The sequence below is a fragment of the Typopeltis vanoorti genome, chromosome 4 (assembly GCF_054136105.1).
Source record: "Typopeltis vanoorti isolate ZY-2024b chromosome 4, IOZ_Tvanoo_1.0, whole genome shotgun sequence".
NCBI classification, from domain to species: Eukaryota; Metazoa; Arthropoda; class Arachnida; order Uropygi; family Thelyphonidae; genus Typopeltis; species Typopeltis vanoorti.
This window is the reverse complement of record NC_143552.1, coordinates 4,998,126-5,013,445: the sequence shown is the minus strand read 5'-3', so window position 1 is coordinate 5,013,445 and position 15,320 is coordinate 4,998,126. Positions and strand designations below refer to the sequence as shown.

The 15,320-nt window shown below is 35.2% G+C and overlaps 1 protein-coding gene across 2 annotated transcripts in view; it reads left to right on the top strand.

Moving 5' to 3' along the window:
* Positions 1 to 15,320, top strand: part of SMC5 (structural maintenance of chromosomes 5) — a 752,645-nt gene that overhangs the window by 493,623 nt on the left and 243,702 nt on the right. For both annotated transcript variants that reach the window (XM_090391623.1, XM_090391622.1), the window contains exon 17: positions 1,816 to 2,007. In XM_090391623.1, the coding sequence (XP_090247749.1) occupies positions 1,816 to 2,007 (192 nt within the window). The remainder of the gene's footprint in view (positions 1 to 1,815; positions 2,008 to 15,320) is intronic.

Genomic DNA, 15,320 nt, shown 5'->3' with positions numbered 1-15,320 from the left:
GATTATTTTATTAATTACAAATAAAATAAAACTTGACGTTTCGACCTCTATATCGAGGTCATCATCGGAAGAATACAACTGTATACAGAACCAAGCTACATGCTCATGCTTTCTATATCAGTAAACTAAATCTATGTAGTTAATAAATCTTTTTTCTAGCCTGACCTCTAGTGATAGAAAGGAAAAACAAAAAGAAATAAAAAAAAGAAATAAATAAAATTATATAAAAAAAAAAAAAATATATATATATATATATATTATAAATAGATAAATGCAACTACAATAAACTGTTAGAGTCCTCATGTATTAATATTCTGGATAGTTACAAAATGATTTCTTTCAGTTGCTATTGAATGTTCTAAACACTTCACCAGGTCAACAGGTTGTCTTCTTGTAGTGGGAATTTTTCTAATGCTAGTTTATAATAAATTTAGTTTAATCCTTTATCCAAGTGTGAGCAAACAAAGTTTGCGCCTGAAAGTATCTTCAGGACTGGGTTAAGGTGGTACACACCAGGGCAACTCGTTGCAAAGGTGGAGCAAGCTACCAACACTCCTATCCTAGTATCTCCTATAATGCAAAACACATCTCCTTGCGGATATGTCTATTGTTATGCATTAAGGAAAGGGCCACTACCCAGACCGGTTTCGACCTTTATTGAGGTCTCTTCAGTGGGAGCCAGGCCCAAGTCGAGATATCAGGCAGAAGCATTTGCAGGTCATCTCCACCTATAGGAATTGCCAATTGGTGTGCCACCCTTTTTTTTTAATAAATTACTCTGGATTTAGAGAAAGATGTTGAAGAGACCTCAATAAAGGTCGAAACCGGTCTGGGTAGTGGCCCTTTCCTTAATGCATAACAATAGACATATCCGCAAGGAGATGTGTTTTGCATTATAGGAGATACTAGGATAGGAGTGTTGGTAGCTTGCTCCACCTTTGCAACGAGTTGCCCTGGTGTGTACCACCTTAACCCAGTCCTGAAGATACTTTCAGGCGCAAACTTTGTTTGCTCACACTTGGATAAAGGATTAAACTAAATTTATTATACTCTAACCAAGTGGAAAATAAACTTTCAAAATAATGCTAGTTTAGGATGTTATACAGGTTGTGGATGGGTCCTCCACATTCTTGAAATGGTGAGGCCATCATTTTGGAGTATGTGGAGGACCCATCTACAACCTGTATAACATCCTAAACTAGCATTAGAAAAATTCCCACTACAAGAAGACAACCTGTTGACCTGGTGAAGTGTTTAGAACATTCAATAGCAACTGAAAGAAATAATTTTGTAACTATCCAGAATATTAATACATGAGGACTCTAACAGTTTATTGTAGTTGCATTTATCTATTTATAATATATATTTTTTTTTTTTTTTATATATAATTTTATTTCTTTCTTTCTTTATTTTTGTTTTTCCTTTCTATCACTAGAGGTCAGGCTAGAAAAAAGATTTATTAACTACGTAGATTTAGTTTACTGATATAGAAAGCATGAGCATGTAGCTTGGTTCTGTATACACTTGTATTCTTCCGATGATGACCTCGATATAGAGGTCGAAACGTCAAGTTTTATTTTATTTGTAATTAATAAAATAATCTGTTCAACACGTCTGTTTTTGAGTCCTTAAATCTACAAATATGAGTGCTGATCGCCGTGTAACCCTAAAAGAAAGAAGTATATTCCTTAATGTTATTCATTTTGTTCCTTCACAGTAAATACTTCCATTAGTTATCAATTATATATGCTCTTGCTCTCCTTCAATTCAGAGCAGTTTAATATTTATAACATATTTGAATGCATTTATTTTTAGCGTGAATTAATGTATAAACGTGACGTCAAGAAAACTCTGGCTGCAAAACGCGAACAGAGGTTAATTAGGATTGCTATGCTAGAAAAGCAGAAATTAGACATTAATGCTGAGAAAATAAAGAAAACAGAAACTATCGAGAGGTTAAATAGGAATAGAGCAGAACTTCTGTTTGACTTTACTCAGAGTGCAAAAGTGAGTATGATTACTTTATTGAAGATTAATGCATAAATTTATACTAATTTTTCAGACATTTTTTGTTTTTAACCAATTTTTTGCCTTTAATACAAAGCATCATACATCTCCTCCAGGTGATGTGCTTTGCATTAAGGGTAAATATTAAGATTAATGATCAGAGCTTATTTCTACTTTTACCATGAGTTGCCTTGGTCTTGCATTACGTGCAGGGTCAGCTAGACTTGCAACACTTGCAGGTGCAAACTTGACTTGTTTGTCTGTTTGCTTACTACAGTAACTTTAATTGAGCCTGGGAAATAATTTGATTTCATCTTGTATCCCACTTTGAAAATACTGAAGAACATGTGATAAGCGTGTATGCAGTTTTCTAGCTATTTCAGAATTTTGTTTGCCAATAGTTTGCGGCAAACTTTATAAGCATTAGTGTAGATATAGCTGCAGATAATAAATTAAATTCGTCCTCATTCTGTGAGCCGAATTGCCATGAATTTAAACATCAGAAATTAATACTTGAATCAAAATCAGTTAAAGCTTTCTACACACAGTATCTCAAATTAGTTAGCTATTATTATTTGTTACAAGAGAAGATCGTAAGGTACAGTGACTGTAATACTATTTTCTGTAATTTTATCCTTTTTCAGATCCTACAGAATTTAACAGTTTTATAGAATCTGAAAAAATGGAGACTCTCAGGGTGAACAGAAGAGCACACAGCATGAGAAAGATCAGTGCTCAAAGAGAAAGTGAAAATGTGAGTAGACAAGAAGGAATGGCCTGGGATGTGGGGGGGGAACACAATCTGGTTTGAAGAGGGTTCTGGGATGAGTAAGGAGAGGGAAAAGAATGGCTCTAGGAAGCTATAGAGAAGTCACATCTAAAAAGTGGTATAAGCAAATTATTATAGATCCAGAAAGTTTCTGTCAGGTGGGGCGAAGTAGACTGACCACATGAACGTGAGCTTGCAGATATGTCGTTTTAATATTAAATTCATATTTTTGATAATTACTGGTTGTAGTATCCTGTGTATGAGTGTGTGGTTGAACTTGTGTTATTCTTTTTGATATATCTATACCATATGATACATAGTGTTATTTATGGTGCCACTGCAAATGAGAACAATGAATAGATTGAGCCAAGACATTTTGTAGGGGGTTTAACATAGGGGGATTTTGTGAAATGTGTGTGCACATGTGTGTGCTATGTATTCATGTAAAGAGAAAATGGATATTGTGATATGAGAGTGACAATGGAGAGAGAGAGAGAGAGAGAGAGAGAGAGAGTGTGTGTGTGTGTGTGTGTGTGTGTGTGTGTGTGTGTGTGTGTGTGTGTGTGTGTGTGTGTGTGTGTGTGTGTGTCATAGTTGTTTTATGAACCAGAAATGCAAGACTTCTTGGAATCGAGAAAATGAACTAGCTGAAGTTAATGGTGAATGCCATGAAACTCAAAGTGTTGTGGTGAATGGAGTTCTAGGTTAAACGATGATGAAAAAAATGTGAATGAGAATGTAAATGAGGTGATTGAAAGTAGCAGTAAGATAGCATATGTGAAAGGTAAACGGACAGGTTAAATTGCTATTGACCTGGTATAGATAGTGAAGAGCAGCGAGAAGGTAATTTAGGAAATTTTATGAAAGCAGAGTTGGTGAAGATGAGATAACCGTGGAATAAAATGAGGAGAATAATATATATATGTATGGAAGGGTGGAATAAAAGATGGCAATGTGAAAGAGGTTTCCAATGATTTGAGTGTGACCGTGTACGGGAATTCAATTATTAGAAGTGTAGTAATTGAGAAGTTGCATGGGGATTGCTTTCCAGGGAGTAGATTGAGCAGAGTGTTTAAAGCACCAGATATGAGGAAGAAGAGAGCAAAATAATTAGTAGGCACAAATTACCTGGATGGCAACAAAGAGAATGTAAGGATGGATGTTACTATGGGGAATAAAAGATAACAGTGTGGTAGGAAAGTTACTCAATGTGTTGCCCAGATATTGATAAGAGATGAGATGGCAAATGAGGATTATGAATGGGATGCTAGCTAAGATAAATGAAGAAAAAGGAATTCATTTTGTGAATGCGTGGGATGAATTTGAGGGATAGATGGAGCTATATAAAAGAGATGGGCTACACTTAAATGGATTTTGTGTGGGTCAGCTGGAAAAACTGTTTCTGCAAGAGAGAATGATGACTGGATTGAATGTGAGACCTGAGGAAACAACAGGTGGTAGAGGCAACATGGGGAAACAGGTAAGTAGGGTAGGAGAGCTTTGGAATTCAGAGGCGAGTTGACATGAAAGAAAAGAATGAATGAGAAGGAACATAAGACAAACAGGGAAACTGGAGAGATTGGGGTAGGCAGGGAGACATTGTGTGAGATGCGTGATTGATGGCTACAGGAGCAAATATGGCTGTACAAAAAATGATTGGGATGATTAGAAATATGGGGAAACAAACAGGTCTGAGGAGAAGTGTAAGATCAATGATGATAGAGATGAATGGCCATGGAGGAGTTGAGGTTGGGGAGGCTTGTTATAGAACCAGAAATAAGTTAGTTTGTATGTTTACAAATGCCAAAAATATTCGAAATGAAGGAAATGAAATTGTAGCATTAATAAGAGTATATTCATCAAAAATTGGTGGAATAACTGAGACATGGTTTTGATGAGGATGACATTCTGACAAAAATACAGATGGATGATGGATATGTTTTTCATGAGGATAGGCAAAATAAAAGGGAGGGTTTTCTCTGTTGATGGTAGATGAGGGGTTGATGGTATCAACTTCAGCTAAGATGAAGATGATACGAGCAAACAGTAGCAGTGGTTTTGAAGCAGTATGGTATGATGAACAGAATGAAATATCTAGTCAGGTGTTGCTGTAAACCTGGTAACGTGGAGGGCAGTAAGAAGGAAATGTATAGGGAAACTGGTTTAGTTAATAAGAAAAAGATGATCATTATGGGTGATTTTAATTATGATAATATTAACTGGAATGACAAGACAGCATCTGGGAAAACAGAGTGAATTTCTTGAGTTTTTGAGGGACAGCTACCTTAGGCAGTATGTAACAGAAGCCAAAAGGAATCCTAAGGAGTTTTTTTAATATGTGGCCAGTAGAAGAAAGAATAATTATGGAAGGATGATACTGATTGGAGAGAATGGCAGAATGATAACCACTATCATTCCCGTACATGGAGGATATAGCAGGGATGTTAAATGAGCAGTTCATAAAGTTATTTCATCCTCATGAAAGTAACATTATGCAGAACTTGAGAGCAGTAGGAAAGGAGGAGAAGCCACTGATTGCAGGAGGTGTATGAAGAATTGAGTAAACTTCATGCCATTAGAGCCATAGGACTTGATGATATATCACTACATGACTTGAGAATCCAGAGTTAACAATGACTTTAACTTACCTCTTCAACTCTGAGTCTTAGATTTGCCCAACTTCCAAAGGAGTAGAAAGAGGGCATAATTGTTCCACTTCATAAAGGGGAGGTGATAAGACTAAGGCTTCAAATTACAGACCAATCTGTTGGTCTGGAGTTACTGTAAAGCTGTTAGAGAGGACAATCAAGACCAGGATTCAGAATTGGGTCGATGACAATAACATTCTCTTTGATGGACAGTGTGTGTTTGCTAAAGGAGGACCATGTTTTAGCAGTCTACTTACTTACTATAACAAGGTGACAGGTACTCTACTTTGGACAAATGGAAGTATACATGGTAGTATATTTATATTTTGTCAAAGTCTTTGATAGATTGCCACATAACAAGCTGATAATTAAACTGGAACTGATGGGATTGGATAGTAGTTTAGTGCACTGGTATGAGGGACTATATACTGGAAGAAAGAAAGTCACCAGTGTTGTATCCTAAGGTGAAATTTAATTTGTATGTAAATGATATTGGGAAGGGCTTGGTGATACAGGTGTTTGCTTGTGATGCAAGTTGAAAAGAACTGTGAGGTAGCATGCAATGGATGTTGTAGACTTCGATACACTTTCTGAATGATCTACAGGTGTTTGCTTGTGATGCAAGTTGAAAAGAACTGTGAGGTAGCATGCAATGGATGTTGTAGACTTCGATACACTTTCTGAATGAGCAAATGAATGGGACTACCCTACCTGTTAACTGCAGCAAAGTGTAAGGTTTTAAAGTTTGGAAAGTGCAGATGGGATGCAAGTTTGCATCACAAGCAAACACCTGTATCACCAAGCCCTTCCCAATATCATTTACATACAAATCGTATGTAAATACGATTTGTATGTAAATGATATAAATCGTATGTAGGTATAAGTAGATAAGGACCTGAAATTTTGAGGACAGGCATAGCAGATTAAAAGTAAGGATGTTATGATAATGTTGTAGAAGGCTTTGGTCTGACTGCATATGGATTACTGTGTGCAGATTTGTTCACCAGCTTCTCAAAAGGATGAAGATATGTTGGAATGGGTTCAGAGATGATTGACTAAGGTATGGTCTCAAGAATGTTTTTTTTTTGTTTTTGTTTTTATGTTGAGCCCATACAGAGGAGGTTGGTTGGTCAACTATAGTACATTAGTACCGTGTATGGTTAGTGGGTTGGGAGAGGAAGAATTTGTTTACATTTGATTTGAATGACTTTAAATTGTATTCTTGGGAAACACAGCAGGTTGGAGACTGTTCCACAGTGCAGCAGTTGCAGGGATGAAGGAAGAGGAAAAGAAACTTGTTTTGTTTGTTTCTAGGTGTACTGTGAATGGATGTTGTGCAGCAGCTGCACATGTTCCAATGAGCTTTGTACTGAGCGGAAGAATTATTGATCTTATTTTGGATGAGCATTTCCCATGGAAATATTTGTAGAATATACATACTACAGAGACCATATGTCTGTGTGAAAGTGGGGGGAGAGAGTTGGTAAGGGATGGATCATTGATAAATAATTTGCTCTCCTCTGTATTGAGTCAAGCATTTTGAGAGAGCTTTTAAGGGCCCGACCCCCATATGTGGGACAGTATTCAATAGCTGGGCGGATTTGTGATTTGTATAATGTTAATAGCTGTTTGGGGATGAAGTAACGTCTTGAGCGAAAGAGAAATCCTAGTTGTTTTGAGGCTGAGGATGCAATAGTTGCGATATGTTTATGCCAGGAGAGGTTTGATGTGAAGATGATTCCAAGAAGCGAGATCTCAGACTGTCTGGAAATTTGGGTATCGTCAAAAAGGATACTGTGGAAAATGGTTCTTTTTTATGGAAAATAGTACAGAACTGGGTTTTATTGGCATTGAAATTTATGAGGTTATCTGAACCCCATTGTATGGGTATGTAGAGTATGAAGGCAGATTGAGGGAATGCAAATTGCAGTCTAGTGATGATGAAGTCTAGAAGGATGAGTGGGACATGATTCAGACATGGAAATTAACAAAGTATTATTACTGGATTAATGTGGATCAGATTTTTCATTGTATAGATGGAAACAAGGGGAGAACAAGAGGCCATCCCTGGAAGCTGTGTAAGAAGGCTGTGAGGATTTTTTTTTTTTTTTTTTTTTTTTTTTTTTTTTTTTTTTTTTTTTTGTGTAGAGCCTGGAAGTGTGGTAAATGTGGAGTAGTGAATGCATTCGTATCATGGTATAATGAGCTATGTCTTTGATGGAGGACCTCCCACGATGAGTCCTTGACTCCATGGAGATCTAATAATAATAATAATATGAACTTTTATGTTTGTATACAAATTATAGAAGGATCAGAAACAAGGGGAAGAAACGGATTGTTCCATCGATTTTTTTTTCACCTAAAAATTGTTTGTGATGATAATGTTCAAGAAGACAGAAATAGTAAAAAAGGAGGTGGAGTACTGTTGATGATGGGAAAGGTGTTTTGCCCGTGCAAGATAGAAACAAGAGTTGGAAATTTGGCAGCATGGTGTGTCAAGAAATTAATAAAATTTTACTACATGCAAAATTAAGCATGTAAGAAAAACACTTTAATTCTCAAATCAACAAAATATTATGCATCTTGTGTGGAAGTCAGATGGTGCTATAAACCTAGTAATAAATGGGGAGGGTGGTGTCCATGAAATGTATATATAAATTTCTTCTTCGTGTAGCTTCCTCAGTGGGGGAAGGGGGTGCAGCACCATGTCCTCCTTCCAGTTCTCTCTGTTGGTGGCTTTCCTTTTTGTGTCTGTATAGCCATGTGATCCTCTCTGTGGTCTTATATCTTCAAGCCATGTCCTTCGTTTTTTGCTGTAATTTTTCCTTCTAAAACTGTTAGTATCCTCTGTCCTACTGAACCTCTTAGTACATGTTCCACCAATCTCATCTTTCTGGATCATTTCCTCTAATAAAGATCTCTGTGTCTCATTCTCTGTAGGACATCTGTATTTGTCGCATGTTTTGTTCATGAGATTTTCGGAGCTCTTCTATAGCACCACATTTCAAAGGCCATTATCCATTGTCTTACTCTCTTCTTGAATATCCAGGTCTCATTTCCATATGTGAAAACTGGCCACACTAATGTTCTTTTTTTTCCACAAGGCATCTTTAGCTATGGCTGTTCTTATTTTTATTTCTTTATCTTGTTTTCCATCTGCAGTAAAGTAGGTGCCTAAATATTTGTATTCTGTGGTATGTTCAATTTTCATATTGTTTATGAATATTTCTGGTTGGATCTGTTTTCTTTTGAGATTTTCATAAATTTGGTCTTTTTTTTGCATTTATATCTAATTCAAACTCTTTACCTTCTACGATTAGTAGCTGCAGTAATTTGATTAATTTGTTTCTGTTTTCTGCTATTAGAATGGTATCATCAGCATATCTAAGATTGTTGTATTTTATACCATTGATACTAATTCCTGTTTTTTGTTTTTCAATCTTTTTCATCACTATCTCACTATAAATATTAAATAGATTTGGTGAATGGATACAACCTTGTCTAACTCCTCTTTTTATTTTCACTGCAGAAGCCTCAGAGTTAAACTGCTGCATTTTCTGTTCAGTGTAAATCATTTTTATAATCTTAAGTACACGACCTTCTATGTCTAATTTATCTAATATATTGAACATTTTATTATGTTTTACTGGGTCAAAAGCCTTCTGAAAGTCTATGAAGCATATGTAAATGTTCCTATTTCTTTCAAGTGATCTTTCTATTAGTATTTTTAGTTCCAGGATAGCATTAATGGTTCCCATTCCTCTTCTGAAGCCTTTCTGTTGTTCACTGGTTAAGGCTCTTTCAATTTGTTAGAAAGAACCTTAAAATAATTTTAGATGCATGGGATATTAGGCTCACAGTACTGTAATCCTCACAATTTTGTGCATTATTTTTCTTTATAAATGGTATGCAGATAGATGTTGTAAAAACTTCAGGTAATTCTATTGTTTTATAGATGTCCTGAATGGATTCCACTAAATAGTTATTATTTCCATTCAAAGCTTTCAGCAGCTCAGCTGGGATATTATCGCCTCAGGGGGTTTATTATTAGGAAGAATCTTAATTACGTGGTCTCTCTCCTTTCTTGTCAGTAGAGTGGTATCTGTTGTTACGTCTTACTTAAGGTGTCGTGAATCATCTATCGTGTTACCATTATCATCATCATAGTGATCTGATAAGTACCCCACCCATCTTCCATTTATCTTTTTCTTATCAATGATTATGTTTCCATCTTTGTCCTTGATGTTATTAGACTGCGTACACTTTGCTTTTCCACTAAGTTCTTTCACTTTCAGGAATGCTTCTTTGGTTTTGTTCCTATTTTGTGATTCTTCTATCTCAGTGCACTGCCAATTTATCCAATTTTCTTTCAATCTTCTGCATAACTGTTGATTCTTTTATTCAGTGTTTTATATCTTAATCTTTCTTCATTTGCTCCTCTTTTCCCCGTTCTTCTTTCATCGATAAGGTTGATTACTTGTGTTATCCATGGTTTTTTTTCTTTCTTCTTATTTATTGATGTGGTTTTTAGCAGATGTTATGATAGCTGCTTGTAGTCTATTCCCCTGAGAGGGTTCATTTTCATTTTGCAACCGTTCAAATAGCAGTTCTGAAACATTTTCGTTAAATTTTGATTTTACTATTGGATTTTGTACTATTTGCAGATCCCATTTTAGGGGTTGACTTCTTTTAATTTTTATTGTTTTCAGGCAAATATTCATCTTCATTAAGACCAGTCTATGATCAGATTCACAGTCTGCACTTGACATCACCTTTGAGTTACGTATTCCATTGAAGTAACATGTACTGACCACAATGTAGTAATTGATTTTTGTATCTTCCATCCAGACTTTCTCATGTGTATCTTGCTGTTGGTTTTTGCTCAAAATAAGTATTGGTTATGATGAGATTGTGCTTGTTACAGAAATCAATCGGTTTTTGTCCTCTTTCATTCTGAATTCCAAGTCCAAATGGACCCGAATGTGTAAATGTTCTCTCTGATCCAACTTTTGCATTCCAGTCACTCAAAGCACAAATAACTCAATCTTTCTTGCCTCCAACTTCCTTTATACATCATTCTATTTCATCATACATGTTGTTATCTATTTCTGCTTCCTCATTCCATTCTGTAGGAGCATATATTTGAATGATCAGCATATCTCTAGGTTTAGACTTCACTAGAATTGCCATTACTCTATCTGATTTTTTGATATGACATGGATAATATTTTCATTAATTTTCTTCTCTACAATGAATGCTATACCTCTCCTTGATATTTCACCACCTGACGTATATACTGTATATATCTTGCCATTTGAAAATTTCGACTCAAAATCTGATTATCCTTGCCAAAAGGTTTCATTTATTCCTGGTATACTAATATTCAATCTCTCTCATCACATTAGCCAATTTCCCACATTTATTCAATCCTCTTACATTCCAAGTAGCAATATTCAAGCAATTTCTGCGCTGAGTTTCTTTATAGCAGTCACGGACTGAATACCGCAGGGCCTGCTACATCAACCTGACACTACCGTTCCGGGCATATTGAGACTACCCGATACTTTACATAGTGGCATTTTTTACAGAATGGGCCACCAGAGCCATCCAACCCCCACTATGAATGGATATAAATATATAAATTAGCCAAGAAAATAGTAATTATTAAAGACTATTTTCAATAGGGCAGTATAGATTGGGATGATGAGATAGAATCTCAGTGTAAAGAACATGAATTTCTCGTTTTTGAAGGACAACATATCAGGAAGTATGTAACAGAGGGCACATGAAGATTGAGGGACTTAGATATGATCAACTCATCAGAGGATGTCATAATTGAGAAGTCAAATCTCCTGGTTGGGGGGTGGGGGGGGGGGGCATGAAGTGATTACCTGAGAGGTAATCACTTCAAAATGGCTGCCAGCCATGTGATGACCTGTGTGAAGAATGGATATGTGTGGAACTACAATGCTGGTAAAAATGAAAAGCTCAAGAGACAACTTGCAGTTGTTACATGGAATGAGGAGTTAGGTGAAAAGTACTGCTTGGGTGATATTGAAGAATTATCCAGTAGCAGCAATGTCTAAATGTATTCTGGGGTCAGAAGGTTAAAGAAGGTAGGTGTGAATGGATGAATACAGAGATTAAGCATGCAGTACAGAGGAAGACTGATTATTATACTCATCTTATGAAGACATAAAATCAATGTAATAATCAGTTCCATGAGGAATACAAAGAAAAGACGAGGACGTTAACTCAGTTGGTAAGGTTAGCTATTGAAGCCAAAAAAAAGCCTAGGAATTTCTTCTTGAAGCCAACAAAAAAAGAATGATTATGGAAAAATGACATTGATTGAAAAATATAGCATAAGGATAACTGCTGCCATGGATAGTTGAGATATTAAATGAGCAGTTCGTAAAGGTCTTTCCTCCTTGCGAATGTGTTATAAGCCAATCTCTGTCTCAGATATTGTAGTTAAAAGTAGTGCTGGATAGGTTAGTGAGAACTAGGATTCTTTGGTGCACAACATGGCTTTATTAATAGACGTGTTTTAGTAATCTTACTTATTACAATAAGGTGACAGGTGCATTGGACAAGGGAGATGGATACAGTAGCATACTTAGATTTTATAAAGCCTTTTGATAGATTGCCATATGCTAAGTTGATAGTTAAACTAGAACAGATTGGGTTGGATATTAGATTAGTGCATCGAATTGGCTGTCTGATAGGTATCAACAACTTCTGTATGGCAGAGCAATATCTCAGACGAGGAAAGTCACTAGTGGTGTGCCTCAAGGTTCTGTTTTATGACAGCTGCTGTTTAATTTGCATGATTATGATAGGGGATGTTTGAATGGGGATATTCAGGTGCAGGACAATTAGAGAAACATTTCCTGTGTATATATAAAATTGGCAGACCAAAAAGCATCAAAATACAAGCACTTATACTCATTGATGTATAAATCAATAAATAGAAAAAAAAATGAAATATATATAGCATGCTCTCAATTTTTTCACCTACAAATAACTGAACCTTTAATTAACCAGCCTTGAATGGGTTAGTTTGTTAACCGGCTGTGATAGAGCATTATGTAACTATATCTTTAGTTACCCAACCCTTCCATTATCTAGCCTGCAAATTGATTTCTTCCTAGGTTCAGATAATTGCAGGAATACTATGTATTGAAAGATGGACATCTAAAGACCACTATTTATATATCACTGCTTGGAAAGAAGTCAGTGGCAACCCCATGGGCAAGGTGAGTAACGAGTCATGTTTGTAGTTGGTATAAATTGGAGGATTATGATGCTCCAAAGTCAGTGCAACTGTTTCTGGGTGAAATGGCTGTGAGAAGTGAACTGACGGAGTTTGAACAGGCGTTGTGATAGGATGCCATGTTGCAGGTGTATCTGTTGAAAAATTGTGATACCATCAACAGTCAATGATACTATATTGAGATGGAAGTGCAGTGAGTCAACTGCAAGTATTACCTGCAGTGGACAACCCATCACACTCACTAAACGTGACCGTAAAGTGATGCATAGGATAATGTGTAAAAAACGCCATTGTTTGACTGGCGTATTGAATTCAGAGTTCTGAGCATTGATTGCAACATGATTCTTCATAGAAACATTTAGAACCAAGACCCACTCTCATTGATATAATAATAAAAATTATATCAATTTTTATTATATCAGTCTTAAAAAAGCACAGAAATATTTAAAGCATAAGATATGAAACTTAATGAAAAATTATTATCACGTAAAAAGATAGTAATATAGTTTATGCATCACAATATGTGTCTCCCTGCTTAATGTGACTTTTGTGATTGTTTATTCCTTAGCCAAATATCTATATTCACTTTATAACCTGAGGTGCAAATTTGAAGCATGCATATATTCATCAGTCAGTCGAGAAGAAAATTTATTTTTTTCTAAAACTCATGGCAGAAATTGCTTGTTTGCAAATGTATGTGCTTCCAAATGCGTAATTATCATCTTCTTTGTAAAATTGATTAATCCTTCGAATTTTTTTGATAAGCGTCGATAAAATTTTGGGATATTTTCTAACGAAAATGCATTCTTTAATGTTTTATTGTGTTGTAATTCCAAAACTTCCATATGCAGTTGGTTTGGTACATCATCAATGTCAATATTAAATGGGTTCAAAAATAATCGCATTTCGAGGTTATTTTTATGAAAATCCACAAGTCTTGTTGAAAATTCCATTTGTCGCTCTGCAATAATACCAACAAAAGTTTTTTTTTGTGTTTACCATTCAACTGTAGATGCAGATTTGCAACATATATAATGATGTAGATTTTCTTCCATCATATGTTTCTTCAACAGACATAGTTTGCCTTCAAAAGTTTTTATGTCAGACAACAGTTCTGCTAGTAATTTACCTTGGCCTGGCAGGTTCAAATTAAGTTCATTAAGGTATTTGTAATATCTCACATAAATGCAAGAGGCATAATCCATTTTTTATCTGATAGTTGTGGGACAGTATTTTCATGTTCCGTCATGAAAATATCTATTTCTTCACGTAAATTAAAAAATCTTTTTAGCACAGCACCTCTACTTAACCATCTAACAGCTGAGTAGTAGATAACGTCCTTATACACCGATTCTATTTCTATCAAGAATTCTTGAAATTGGCAGTGTTTCAGACCTTTGCGTCGGATGTAATTTACAGTTGATATCGCAATGTGCATAATGTCTTATATTGCAACATGGTGCTTCCTGATGAATGATGCAATGGAACACCATTGGATTATCATAACCTAAATTCTGTAATTCCATACAAATTTGACCTACTACACCAGTGTTAGAGCCACACATATTTCTTCCACCATCGGTTGTCACACTTTTTAATTTTTTCCAGTCCAACTGTAAAGAATCAATAGTTTCTTTTACTTTTATGAATAAATCATTGCTGGCTGTAATATCTTTTTAAACTACACAAACTGACCAATTCTTCATGAACATTAAAGTCACTATCGATGCCTCGAATAAATATCATTAGCTGCATAGTGTATATTAGATCAGTACTTTCATCCATTGCCAGAGCATTACGATCAAATGATTTTGCTTTAAATTTAAGCTGCTTATATAAATTGGTACTGATTTCTTCTACTCACCTTGTACAAGTCCTGGCAGATAAACTAATATCTTGAAATAATGTCTTTTCTGGGCATATTTGTTCAATTACAGCTAATAAACATTGTTTAATAAATTCTGAATCTGTGTAAGGGCTTCCTTCTTTCACAACCAGTTCCTCTACATCATAACTAGCATGAACAACCGATTCAATATGAATACTTTGCTTCTGAAATATGTTTTGCTGAGCAGTCAAAGAAGCTTGTAATTTATTAATTTGATTTTTTCTAAGTTCACAGTTCAAATCCTTTTATTGGCTTTCATGTTCATTCTCGTAATGACATCTAATATTATATTCTTTCATAACAGCAACACTTTTATGACAAATAAGGCAAAGAGGCTTACCTCCATTTTCAATAAAGAAGTACTTGCTGTTCCATTCATCATTAAACCTTCTTCCCTCATCTGCAATTTTACGTTTTCTTGAACCCATTTTTGAAATTATTTCTAACAAATATATATCCTCTGAAAATAATAGTTGATGTTATTGAATTATATTAAAAGATGGACCAGGGAACACAACTGTAAAAGTGGCAAAATCTCTGTTGTCGTCAGATGAAGTCACCTTTGTTATCTCCACTCATGATGACTCACACGATTGACTCATGCAAAGTTGCAAATATAGGTATAAAAATTATTTTAAATTTATTATTCATAAATATATTATTAATATATAATAATTATTATATAATAATAATTATATTAATTATTATATAACTATAATATTAATATAATTA